This window comes from Pseudophryne corroboree, chromosome 4 (assembly GCF_028390025.1).
Source record: "Pseudophryne corroboree isolate aPseCor3 chromosome 4, aPseCor3.hap2, whole genome shotgun sequence".
In the NCBI taxonomy this organism is placed as follows: Eukaryota; Metazoa; Chordata; class Amphibia; order Anura; family Myobatrachidae; genus Pseudophryne; species Pseudophryne corroboree.
Window position 1 is genome coordinate 517,025,896 of NC_086447.1, and position 14,099 is coordinate 517,039,994.

A 14,099-nucleotide genomic window follows, 5' to 3' on the forward strand; every position below is an offset into this window, starting at 1 on the left:
TACTTGTAAAATCCATTTGTGAAAATAGCAGCATGAAATTACTGAAATTTGCTAAGCCATATATTTTCTGCTCCACTTAACAAATTATCTGTAGATCATGCAGGGAGCAGAACTCTATAGAAAGATGAAGTGTTATCTTCATGAGATTAGTTCCTGAAATCATGCTGTTCATCTTGAAAAATACAAGTAAAGATTAACAATTTTATTTTATTTTTTGGTAAGCTTTGCCCCATTTTGACTTTTTCATTAATTGATAGCATGCAGATATTTTAAAGTATTCATGATTACATATTCAGAACATTGTTTTGTTTGTAATTGTGCAGCATCAGCTGCCAACTATTATAATAGATTGGTGCTATTGATTTTCTGGTCATTGGAGCCTTAAAATTCTTGAATTTTCTTTTATGTACGATATGTATGTTTTTTTTTTATTCTTCAAAATTGTCACAAGTGCAGGATACAGTAATCGTAATGTGATGAATCAGTTGAGCGGCATAGTAGCACAATGCATTACTAGTGCCTTGTACTTCATTCCCATCTTATTTTCTGTGTTTCATTGAGTTTCCTTCCACACTCCAAACATATTTTGGTAAATGCATTTGCTTGTTAAGAAATTGACCAGTGTGCTCTATTTGAGTGAAAGAGAAACAGACTATTAGCTATAACAATGCTGGGACTGATATGAATAATACATATTTTATCTTTGTAAAGATGTGCATGATATGTAGCTGCTAAATGTTAATTAACAAAATAAATTATCTTAAAATAATCCAATAAACTATAGGGATGTCAAATTGAATTTCCCTTCTCTGGTTGGTGTTGGGAGGTTTCAAGCTCTGTAGAACTGCTAAATTATATCACCAAACTGATTCTATTCCCTGTATGATCCCCGCATTCAGTGCCTTGACTCCCAGAGAGATTGGAGCCACTGGCCTCCAGGCTCCAGCTGTCAAAGGGGCACCAAGAAAGAAAGAAAGAAAGACCAAGGGGTCTGCTGAACTAGGACAGATCTTTCTCCACTCATTTTATAGTGATTTGCAACAGTCACTGATGACTGCTGTCCAAGTTCATAAACCCCCTTTGCAGCCCCCTTCAGCTGAAGAGTCTTGGAATGTGATTGTGTGATAACGGACCAAAGAGTGTATGGTATATAGGGACAGATTTATTAAGCTCGGTGAAGTGATAAAGTGGAAGGTGAAAAGGACCAGCCAGTCAGCTCCTGTCATTTTTCAAACCCAGCCTCTGACATGGTAGTTAGGATCTGATTGGCTGGTCCTTTATCACCTTCCACTTTATCACTTCACAGAGCTTAATAAATCTGCCCCATAGTAAGCTACAGCTCTGCTGTTGTGTCTTATATGAAGAAAGAAAAGAGAGCAGAAGTTTTAAGGAAACACACTAATTATTATAATAAAACTTTTAAGGGTTTTTTTTTTTTAAATCTTGGAGAAAGATAAAATTGTGAGAGCTAATGTGCCACCCAATCCTTTCCTAACTGTAATTCTTCACACACAACCTGTAAAATGTAAGGCAGAAGCTGATTGGCTGATACTTTATTTCTCACAATTTTATCTCTCTCCGTGATTTGATAACCCCCTTCACGGCTCTGTTTATTATCATTTGCAGTCAGCATCTGAAAATAAAGATTTCTTATCACCACAATTAGCTGCAATAAGAAATCTTTATTCTCTGAGATGTATTATTGTCAAGTCACTGAGTAAGTCAGTGACACTGAGGGAGCACCACCTTCTTTTTCACCTCTGGGCGCCTGGTATGAACTTGTGCCCTTGCCTACATTAATTGTTTTTTCAATAATATTTCCTATTTTTAACTTTGTTTCCTCAAAATACTGTGACATATATTTGTTTTTTTTTCCTTTTTATGAAGATATATTGCCATCTGCAAAATGTTTATGTTCATGGATATTTCATGTGGTTTATCTAGAACAGCGGGTAAGGGTTATTTTGACCCCTCATGAGAAATGCATTAAAATTTCCATACAATACACTAATGAAAAGATAATGTACAATGGTGCAATTCGAGGGTCCAGAATAATAATTCTGACAGGAGTCGGGTGTAGATGGATAACAACATAATGTATATAGCATAAGGCAAGGGCAGACACTAACATATAGATGCCATGCCGTGACCCGGTAGCACTGAGCATCTTTTTATGCAACTTTTTCCATTAAAATGCATTTTATTCACAAAACAATGTTTATAGGATGCACAAGCAGCTTTTGATGATATAAATTATATGTGGCATGCCTCGATTTTGGTTGCGACTGTGGCTGTATCTACATATACGAAATGCTACATTACAGTGTTTCCTAGTGCCTTGTATTCTCGCAAATTATTTATGAGATATTTAAACTATGTGGTAAATCACACAGAGATATTTTTTCAGGAACATCTGTATTATGTTGTGTGAGTTGTGAAATGTACATGGTTGGATTGCTCTTATACTGTATTATGGGGGTAATTCCAAGTTGATCGCAGCAGTAAATTTTTTAGCAGTTGGGCAAAACCATGTGCACTGCAGGGGGGGCAGATATAACATGTGCAGAGAGAGTTAGATTTGGGTTGGTTATTTTGTTTCTGTGCAGGGTAAATACTGGATGCTTTATTTTTACACTGCAATTTAGATTGCAGATTGAACTCACCACACCCAAATCTAACTCTCTCTGCACATGTTATATATGCCTCCCCTGCAGTGCACATGGTTTTTCCCAACTGCTAAAAAATATCCTGCTGCGATCAACTTGGAATTACCCCCTATGTTTTGATCCTATCAGTCTCTGTATAGGGTCACAACATTACTTTTTGTAATATGTGACATTAAGTACCTGGGATACATATGAGCGACAACAACAATTACATTGAGCTATATTAATTCTGCATGTTCCACCTTTTGATACCTGATTACATAAAACACATTTTGTCTACCTGGTATTATTGCGCCCAGAGGGTGGAATGTACATGTGCACTGTTCAATTTTCATTGTATTTCTTTGTTCATCTCTTGTTGCTCTTTTTAGAGAATCTATAATGTTGCTGTTAATATGTCACACTTTGACTCTGTCTCGGGCTATATTGTTGCATATGCCTCCTGATCTTCTTTTTTTCCCCATATGTTATGATATGCACCAGCTTATTGATGTTATATACAATAGATACTGCCACTAACTGTACTTTAAGATAGATTGCACCATGTTTGGCAAGTGTGGGTTGCATAATATAATATAATATGACCCGCTAATGCACTTTGTCTTGCTGCTTTCATGTTTAATTTTTGGTTTTGTGGTATGTGCTCCGTAGTATATAAAAAAAAAAATTATGCACCAGTGGTAAAACATTAACCCTTTATATGATACAACATGTTTGTTATATAATACAGTCATATGGCATCCTGTTATGGTATACTGGTTTTGATCGAGGTGTAGCATATATATTACTATATCATCGCTTATTCTAATGATCCATTGCTATACCAAGTGCTAATTGGCAAGATGCCAGCTACTATCTGTGCTCCAGGGTGGAATGCAGGCACTGCACATGCGCAATGCACGACCTTTATTGCTTGTTTCCTTTCAGATTAATTTCTAATCTGCATATTCATTAACATAATTCATTAACATAATTCTGTGATTATGGTGGTTATTTGTGCTTTCTTTACGCTTTTCTCCTGATATATCCTTATGCTGGGCATTGTATACGGAGACTATTGTTTGGTTGTATACCATGGTGGAACTCATGCGACTGAGCATGTACAGGTTATACAGTACAACACCAGCTGGTGCTCATTATAGCGCTGCTTCTAAAGGTTTAACTAAATACACCAGGTAATGGTGTATATTTATCATCTGTAAATTATGCCTTTCAGCTTATATGCTTTTTTTTGTGTTTCTCGCACCCTCTAATACCCCTTTTACACTTGCATGAAAATCCCGGGATTTTGCACGTGAACGCGCATCATCCCAGGATTTTTCTCAGTATGAAAGGGTACAGGGTCAATTTCCCGGGACGAGCATCCCGGGATTTCAACCCAGGTCTCGTCAAGGGTTGGTCCCGGGACCGTCCCGGGAAGCTGTGTAGTGTGAAAGGGCCCATCCCGGGATTCACTATCCCGGGACTGTTAAAAGGCCTCAGATTGGAGCTTTCTTGGGCTCAGAAAAGATGATGTCATCTTTCAGAGCCCAGGGGAGCGTCCAGGAAGCGTTTGAGGAAGGCAGCATGGCTACTTGGACAGACCAGGAGGTGAGAGAGTTGCTGAGCATTAGGGGAGAGGAGGAAATTATGAGGCAGATGACAGGCACAGTTAAAGATGCAGTGATTTATAAAAACATCTCCAAGATGCTAGAAGCCAGAGGAATCATCCGCACACAGCAGCAAGTGATAAACAAAATGAAAACTCTTAAAAAGCATTTCATGAAAGTGCATGACAACAACCGGAGAAAGAGCGGGTTTGGCCGTATTGACTGGCAGTACTATGACATCTGTGCAAATATCTTTGGACACACAGCTCTCTGCAGTCCGGTGAGTCTGTCTTCCAGTTCACAATACACTGCTATAGAAGGCACTCCAGAAGAGACACAGACAAGCAGTGACGTCTGCCCGTCATCACCGTTGTTAATTGACGACACACCTGAGGACAGCGACACATCCTCCCACCCGTCCATCAACACATCTAGAAACGACGACAGCATAACTGCAACCATTGAAGAGGTCATGGATGCTCAGACCAGTGACAGTGGGACTGTACAAAGTGTCGTCACCGTCACCCCAACTTTGCAGAAAAACAGTAAGTACATGTTTACAATTGATAAAGCTGATTTATATAAAGGAATGAAAAGCTATACCTTCAATACACTCTAAATACACTTTAACCTGAAGCCGCTGCGGCCGCTATACTCTGTACACAACCTACGTACTTTGTACACCGTTTGCGTACAGAGTCCCGTACCGTGTACGGACTTTGTGTACAAACGCCACGCTGGGGGTACAAAGTACACACAGCGCTACACACCCAGAGTAGCTAGTTGCAGAGTAGCTAGTGTGTAGGTGGATTAATGCCACAAACACGTTTGCTAACGCTGCTATTTTTACATACGCTCATTTTGTATTTCTTCTCTTCACAGTTTACAACGTACTGCCTAGAAGGAAGAAAGTGAGCAGAGCGGAGCAAGTGGCTAAAGCCATGTCAAATGTCCTTGTTGACCAACTCCGAGAGATGGACGCTGCAATGTCCGCACAGGAGGATGCAAGGTTCGACAGGTTTCTAGAGGCAGAACACCAAATGTATGATTCATTTCTTACCCAAGTCATGACAATGCAGGAACGCATGAGTAGAGAGCAGTATGAACGTCACAGGGAATTGCACCAAATGAACATGGCGTTCTTTGAGCATATGAGCAATACCTCAAGAGCACCAACCCAACACCACAACTCACAATACCCTGAGCAGGGTTTTACCTCATTTAATCCTGGCCCATACTATGGCCCAAATACTGCACCATCTAGCGCGCAAACCTCAGAGTTTACTGTATTGCGCAATTTGCCCTGAAACACAGTGAAAGTTCTTTTGTTGTTAAATAACCACAGTGTGGTCAGTGTTTATGCACAACTGTTTGTGCATTCTTTAATTGATTTTCTGTGTTCTGTTCAGTTTTGTATAGTGTCTACATTAAAGCACGTTTTATTTATTTTTGACACAGTAATAATATACTGCAGGGACACTAGTTTATGGTGTTGTTTCTCCAAGCCTACCAGTGTTTTTTTTAATTTTATGCCAATCAAAACTTGATTGCAAATCTATGCATAACATAGCCAAATGTGCGTAACAGTAGGCCATGTTTTCAGTGTTTTCTACATTGTTTCTCCATATATACACAGTTGCTGGCAATGTGTTTATTTTTGGGGGGGAAATCATAAAAAATGAAATCAATGATCAAAGGTGAAATAAAAAATAAAAAAAATTTAATTCGCCAAACATGTTGTGTTGATTCTTCTTCACCCCTCCCTTTGTTGACTAGTGTGACCTCATCTATGTGAGCCAGAAAAAGGCCATTTCTAATGACATACATATGCATTTGCAGGGATATCCCGGGATCAGTGTGAATGGGGCTGTCCCGGGTCGATCCCAGGTCTTAGTGCAGTGTGAAAGGGGTCAGTCCCGGGAATGCATCCCGGGACGCATCCCGGGAAGCATCCCGGGAGTGACTCGGGAGTGCAAGTGTAAAAGGGGTATAACTTGCACCATTTATGTTTGGGTATAAATACAGCTGCCTTGTTATGGATGAAGAAGTAAGCTAGTAGATGTAGGAATACAGGCAGGTACTTTTCCAGTGGTCTGGAATGACTGTTAGTGTGGGTACGACTGACAGTGCTTGTCAGCTTGGAGCTGCTGATGCTGTTGGGACTCTACACCTGGCTCCGAGGTTTACGGAGTCAGTATGTGTCACTGACCTGGGTTCGGAGTGTTGAGAACTCGGGGGTTCTTCCGATGATCGGAAGGTGGAACCACAGCTGGGCCGGAGCAGGGATGGCCGGATGTAGGTTTTCCTCATGCAGAACTAGCCGTAGTAACTGGCGTATAATGCTGAAGAATTAAACGATAATTTGAGAACGATGGTGAAGCACACAGAAGAATGAAGAACTTGTGAGCGATACTGAAGAGATGAATGAGGATTTGAGAATGATGGTGAAGCACACAGAAGATTGAAGAACTTGTGAGCGTTGCTGAAGAAATGAATGAGGATTTGAGAACGATGGTGAAGCACACAGAAGAATGAAGAACTTGTGAGCGAAGCTGAAGAGATGAATGAGGATTTGAGAATGATGGTGAAGCACACAGAAGATTGAAGAACTTGTGAGCGTTGCTGAAGAAATGAATGAGGATTTGAGAACGATGGTGAAGCACACAGAGGATTGAAGAACTTGTGAGCGTTGCTGAAGAAATGAATGAGGATTTGAGAACGATGGTGAAGCACACAGAAGAATGAAGAACTTGTGAGCGATGCTGAAGAGATGAATGAGGATTTGAGAATGATGGTGAAGCACACAGAAGATTGAAGAACTTGTGAGCGTTGCTGAAGAAATGAATGAGGATTTGAGAACGATGGTGAAGCACACTGAAGAATGAAGAATTTGTGAGCGATGTTGAAGAAATGAGAAGCTTGTGAGCGATGTTGAAGAAATGAATGAGGATTTAAGATTCAGTGTGACTCTGGAAGTATGGAAGGCGTTCCACTTGGAGATATCATGTAATACAGGAAACACAGGAGGTGTGCCCTTAAGAGAAACACTGTAACTCAGAAAATGTTCCACTGAGTGATACACTGTAATGCTGGTAGCACAGTGAATGTTCCACTGAGTGATACACTGTAACGCTGGTAGCACAGTGAATGTTCCACTGAGTGATACACTGTAACGCAGGTAGCACAGTGATTGTTCCACTGAGTGATACACTGTAACGCTGGTAGCACAGTGAATGTTCCACTGAGTGATACACTGTAACACTGGTAGCACAGTGAATGTTCCACTGAGTGATACACTGTAACGCAGGTAGCACAGTGATTGTTCCACTGAGTGATACACTGTAACGCTGGTAGCACAGTGCATGTTCCACTAGGTGATACACTGTAACGCTGCTAGCACAGTGATTGTTCCACTAGGTGATACACTGTAACGCTGGTAGCACAGTGATTGTTCCCCTGAGTGATACTCTGCAAACACTGGTAGCACAAGTAATGTTCCACTGAGTGATACTCTGCAAACGCTGGAAGCACAAGGAATGTTCCACTGAGAGATACTCTGCAAACGCTGGTACACAGGAGACGTTCAGTTAAAGAACTCACTGAACGCTGCTAGCACTGGTGATCATAGAAGAGACGATACTCAGGCACCGGAGCTCTGCACGGCGTCTTTCTTTGAACTTCCCGCTCTCTCCCAATTGGCGGAAGGGGGCGATGATGTCACTCGCCCACCACGCTCCCGTGAACGCCAGGCGCAATGGCGGCGCCCACACCCCGGGAACCAGCCAGAGGCAGCGCCAGCAAGATGCAACAACCAGGTGCCCACCGGGGGCAGCGACCGCCGAGAGACCCAGCGCACCCGGAGCGGTAAGCGCGGCAGCCGCAGCGCCGCGAGTGTGACAGTATGGTGGTGGAGTATCCTGTGACCTTGGGGATTTTGGGAGATATCATGGCCAATGTAATTGTGGGTGAACTCACAGCTAGGAGGAGGCTGCTAGTAGGTCCCGCAGTGTTAAGACCTTTTGCTGCAGTCAGATTAGAAATGTACTGGCTGCAGGGACATGGTGGAGGCCAGGGAGTCCATAGTCTGAGCAGCCAAATTATTATAATGAGATTAAGTGGAAGTCATGGAGAGCACATAATCCCGGATGAAAATGTGGACCCCGGAGGGAGAGGAGGAAGGAAAAGAGCTGGTATTAGGGCAAGACTCCACTTGTGCCCATTCAGACCCTTGCTTTCTAACTTATTTGTTTCCAAAGTAAGATCCCTCTCAAATAAATTGGATGAGATTCAGGCAAGAAAGGCTAGCCAGTATCTCCTGAAGACCTACTCCTTTATGATATTTTCAGAGACATGGCTGAACAATTACATTTTGGATTCCGCAGTTAAGCTTGTGGATAGGTCATTGTTTAGATCAGATAGAACTGTGGAATCTGGTAAAATGAGAGGAGGTAGATTGTGCATATATGTCACTGATAACTGGTGTTCAGATGCGAACCTTATTGAAATTTTCTGCTCAGCTGATGTGGGATATGCAATTGTTAAGTGTTGCCCTTTTTACTTGCCGAGAGAATTCTCAGTGGTGCCTGTAGTTGCTGTATATATTCTGCTACACACACATGTAGAATTTGCTTTGGACATCTTACAATACTGTTCCTCTATAATAAAGTTGGAAACCAAGTACGTGGACAAAGTATTTTTAGTTGTTGGAGATTTTAATCAGGCCAGATTGAAAGCTGTTTTATTGAAATTTTATAAATACTGTACAGATGGAGCTATGCTAATCGTGGCTCCATCTGTGCCTGGGCCCGCCTGGTGAGGGGGACTGCCGGGAGCTAACGTGGTATGCCACTCGCCCCTGCCTGCGATGTAGCCACGCTCAATGAGCATGGCTCCATCTGTATGTTAATGTCCCTACCGGAAAAAAGAGAACTTACTGGATCATGTACTTACATGACCTTTAGACATGCAAATATTGGTCATTCAGATCATATCGCTCTGTTCTTGGTTCCAGTATACAAATTCCAGGTTCAGCGTTTTCAGCCTACAAATAACATTATTACAATATGGTCAGAGGGTACTATGCTGAAACTTCAAGATGCTCTATAATTTACTGATTGGGGTTTGGGAGAATGATAATAAGGTAAATGTTTATATTCTTGCTTCCTTTGTGCTATGTTGTAAATAGTTGTTTAGAGAGTGTTACTACCAAAAGGTGGGTTGGGGTATTTGCTAATAACAAACCATGAGTTAACAGTGTAGTTTGGTTTTTGTTTGCTAAAAGGGATACATCGTTTAAATCTGGTGATCATGATGCTTTTAGAGTTGCCAGATTGAAAGTACAGAAAGGAATACAAGATGCTAGGAGTGCATTCTCTGTCAGGCTTGAAAATAAGTTTAAAAATGATAAAGATGTGAGAAGTACAGTATGTGGAAAGGTATCCAGGATATTATTGATCGTAAAGTAAATAAGAGTCCTTTAAGCCAAGTAGTAGTTATTTTGGGGTAACGTTGAATTTGTTTAATTAACATTTTGCTAGAGCTGCTGACGCACCATTAATTTGAGAGGACAGTTATGAGGATGTAGAGCCTTTGCATTGGATGAATTGTCTGTTACACCATGTTTTCTTAGTATTAAGTCAGGAAAGACTGCTGGCCGAGATAGAATTCGGGGAAAGGTTATTATTGCTGATGATATTGCCATTATAGGCCTTCTTAGAAAAAATGACAAGTGACGATCTGAGGTCCACAGGTTAGAAACCTGGAGTCATAATAATCATTTCATTTTAAACGTAAAAATGTTTTAAGAAAGTATCATCGTTTTTTAGGTGGCCATACACTGTAGGCAGGTCTATTGTCCATTAGTCCTGAATGGTCAGTAAGTGGAGGTAGTGGAGTATTTTAAATTCTTGGGTATTGCCATTACCAGGGATTTGTCATGGAGTGTCCACATTCAAAGTGCTATTAAAAAGGTCCATCAGCAACTTTTTTTTCCAAGGAATTTGTGAATGTAAGAGATATGCAAAGATATTTTAGTCAACTTTTATTCATGCATTATCGAAAGTGTTCTTACAGTATGTACAAAATTGTGTGGTTCAATAACTGCTCAGTAGCAGAGGTTAAGACTCATGAGAGGGTGGTAAAAGTGATCAGCCTACGTCTGACAAGTATTCAGGATATATATGAAAAGAGGCTTCGTATTAAGGTGAAAAGCATCTTGGGAAACTTGCCTCATCCAATTTATGGGATGTTTTCTATGTTGCCCTCAAATAAGCAATATTATGTCATACCAGCCAATTAAGTTTTTTCCTGACAACAATCAGTATGTTATGTTTTTATGGTTTCTGTATTTGTTCATGTTTAAGTTTCATTGATTGTTCATGTATGTGAGCCATTAATGACAATAAACTAAAGTAAAAAAGTAAGTCAAGGAGGGAGTGGCAGGAAGGGAGGAAAGAAAGTCTGTAAGGCAGTTGTAGACAATATTCTTTATGAGTTTGGTGGCAAAAGGGAGGAGAGATGGGTCATAATTGGAGAGAGTGTTAGGATTGAGAGTAAGTTTTTTAGGAATAGGGAAGACAAGGGCATGCTTGAATGCAAAGGTGACAGTGTCTGAATATAGGGAGAGATTGAGGAGGAGGACAAGATGGAAACAGGCAGAAGGAGAGAGGTAGCATAGGAGGTGGAAAGGGTATAGGGTAAAGTGGGGAGGTAGTGGGGGCAGGACTGGAGGAGGGCCATGATTTCCCTCCAGATGCAGGGGAAAGAGATTTTTTTAATGATGGTAGTAGTGATTAGAGAACAGCACTTGTACAAAAATGATACCACAGTTGATGCTAGGCAAATGCCAATGCAGGTGGTATCCTTCCATAAGAACCAAGAGGAAGAAATACTGTCTCCAGTGAGAAAAAGGCCACAGCACCTTCTTAAATGCACCATTATTCACAATCACTTGCCCCCGGGATCATCCGACCATTGCCTCTTTCCTTGCTGAGACCACCATTGTAAGCAAGATTACATATAGACACTATCTGTAGTGGATTGTATAATTGATCAAAGCAGAGACCTACAGTAGCCACAAGTGCAGGGGTCTCCCCCCTGCTGCTCTCCAGGACACACTGCTTTTCCTTGGAGAGTGGCACAGTAAATATTCGCTGCTTGTGGCGGTCCACTTGTCTGATCGTATTGGGACTCGTGATGACTGGAACAACTAGTGATTAACTTTGCATGGGGTCTGATCCAGCTGGAATAGCCAGTGATTCTTATGGCAGTCAGCCATCTGATATCCAAAATACTTCTTGGACCAAGCATTTTGGATAAGGGATACTCAACCTGTAATAAATACATTTACTTAATTTAATATTTATTCTGAATTTCTCAATAATAAGCTTTTGGCCTAGGGGTGCAGTGAAAAAAATTCTGATACTCTAGGGCTCTGTCACTCAAAAAAGTTTGAGAACCACTGAGTTATTCCTCTTTTACACTAACAGTGCGGGTTGCAGCCGGGAGCCTGACACGGGTGCTACCCGGCTGCGAACTGCGTGAGGCATCTTTACCACTGCAGTCACCAACGTGGTGACATTGCAGTTGATGCAGCAGGGGTGGCGCTTGGATATCACATGATCTCCAAGCATCGCCTATCCATTCACTGTGAACGGGAAGCTGGGTCAATGCGAACTGGCTCCTGTTTACACAGCACGGTTTGCCGGGTTGAACCCATGTTTCAACCATGCAAACTACCTGAGTTGGAATACTATGTCACTCGACCTGGATTATTTCAACTCAACTATTTTACACAAACCAGCAACACAGGTTATGCACGCTTATGTGCAATAACCCGTGTGATATGCTGGGGGTGTAAAAGGAGTATTATACTGTAGCAGTTGTAGAAGATCTTTTGTATTATCCAACTGAAGAATAAAGTTAATGTAAGCAGTAAAACATATTTTTTTTAATTTTCTCTAAATCATGACACAAAATGTACAGCAAAACATTACAAAAACTTAATAGTCCTATATATAGAATTATGTTCTCTTTGCAACAAACTTTTTTTTTACAAATAAGTTCTTTTTTCCATTGTCTATAGAAAATATCAACAGTAGTGGAGAAATTACGGCTATAAATGGTTTCAGCCCAGAGAATTTAATGGTTGACAAGAAGCTGCCTGTAGATTACAGCTCACATCAAGTCTGGCATTACCCAGGTATGAAAGTGAAGCAAGAAAAAAGTTTTGCTACATCAGTTTTCTGCAAATTGTTTTTAATAGCTATATACTGCACACTACTGCTCTCAAGTCTGTTAAACCAACTTTACAATATTAAACCTCCATTCTAAGATTATTTTCTTCAGAGTGCTATGGCACTTCAAAGTACTTTTTTACATTAATAAAAAAAAACATACAAATGACATATGGTAATGCATTTTATTTAAATCTGCCAACACTAAAAGTTTACATACAGTAAAGTGACACTTTTTTCCTCATAAGATGCAATGTTATAAATCATGGACGGAATACATATGATTTAAGGGCAGAGGGATTGCCTAATGTCAGTATACCAACAGCGGCATCCCATCTGTTGACAACATCCCATCAGCGAGTCCCTTCCCAGGCTCGTTGCAGTCGCCACACTTCAGGCCCGGGTGTTCATTTCTCTCGCCACAGGCATGGACCCACCAGACGAGTGGGAATACCTGGAGGTGGCCGGGATTCCGGGCATCAATATGTCACTGGCTGTTGGGATTCTGGCATCGGCCTCCTGAATGCTGGGATCCCTACAGCCAATATTTCTCTGGCAGGGTCCACAGGTTATTCACAGGATAACATTGGGAATATGATGACGTGACAGCGGATTTGCACCAATCGGTCAAAGCTTACGGCCTCCCAGCATGCAATGGGCCCGTCCATATATCCCCTCCTCCTGGCTCAGGCAAACAAGTTTTTTATTTGGTGCGGCAGGAGCCGGACCATGGTTAAAGAGGGCTGCTGGTTTTTTGGCAGCCATAAGCTTTTTTTATTTTATTTTTATAGTCTTATTATTTTTTTGAGCGATCTTTATAAAAAGCGTCTTATATTTACCTTGGAAAGAGTCGCTCCAATAACTCCCCACCGGGTCACGACAATGCTTACCCACGTGTACAGTGCTGTTTCGGCGGGCGTCTGTGTAGGATGCACTAGCAAGTCCAGCAGACATTACCAGGCTGTGGCCGGAGCACGGGGAGAAGGTAAGGCATCGGTTCCGCTTAGAGGGGGAACATGGACACATCCGCACTGTTTTGGGAGGAGACTACCAAACAGTCGCTGACACGGCTGCCACCTAGGGTGCACCAGTGCTAGGCCCTAGGCTCATAGATCATAGGCTCAAGGGGTAGTATGAGGATGCAATCTCTAGGGTCGATGTCAGCAGTGGGAAGTCAGATGCTCCCTTGGTCATCCCTCCCCCAGTTCATGACCAGTTTCCTCCAAGTTTCCCGCCATGAACTGAGTTCCCGCTCCGTCTGAGACGCTGTGTATATAAAAAGTATCCAGTTGCAGCATAGGCGGCTGTGTGACTGGTGCGTTAGTGTTCACTGTAGGTTCACAGGACAAGTGTGTACTCTATTAGCATCTGGAGCCACTCAGCATTCGCTAACATATTAATCGATCCTGGAAGCGGGGTGAAGTCTCCCTGTATCCCACTCTACTGAGGCGGGTAATACAGCACTAAGTCTCTAACTACCTTTGAATATGAATAGTTGGATAAGTGCCTGATGCATATCAGTCTGATAACTATTGCTGCTGTTTTCTTTCGCTGTGCGACTGAATATGGTTAAACTCCTATATAAGGTAATGCAGTAATATTTTTCTCCT

The 14,099-nt window shown here is 41.6% G+C and overlaps 1 protein-coding gene across 4 annotated transcripts in view; it reads left to right on the plus strand.

The window, feature by feature from the left end:
- LOC134911569 (uncharacterized) overlaps positions 1 to 14,099 on the plus strand; it is a 301,968-nt gene that overhangs the window by 212,243 nt on the left and 75,626 nt on the right. For 3 of the 4 annotated variants that reach the window (XM_063919709.1, XM_063919706.1, XM_063919705.1), the window contains exon 6: positions 12,339 to 12,455. The exons of the other annotated variant lie outside the window; for it this stretch is intronic. In XM_063919709.1, coding sequence (XP_063775779.1) covers positions 12,339 to 12,455 — 117 coding nt within the window. The remainder of the gene's footprint in view (positions 1 to 12,338; positions 12,456 to 14,099) is intronic. 4 annotated transcript variants of the gene reach the window in all.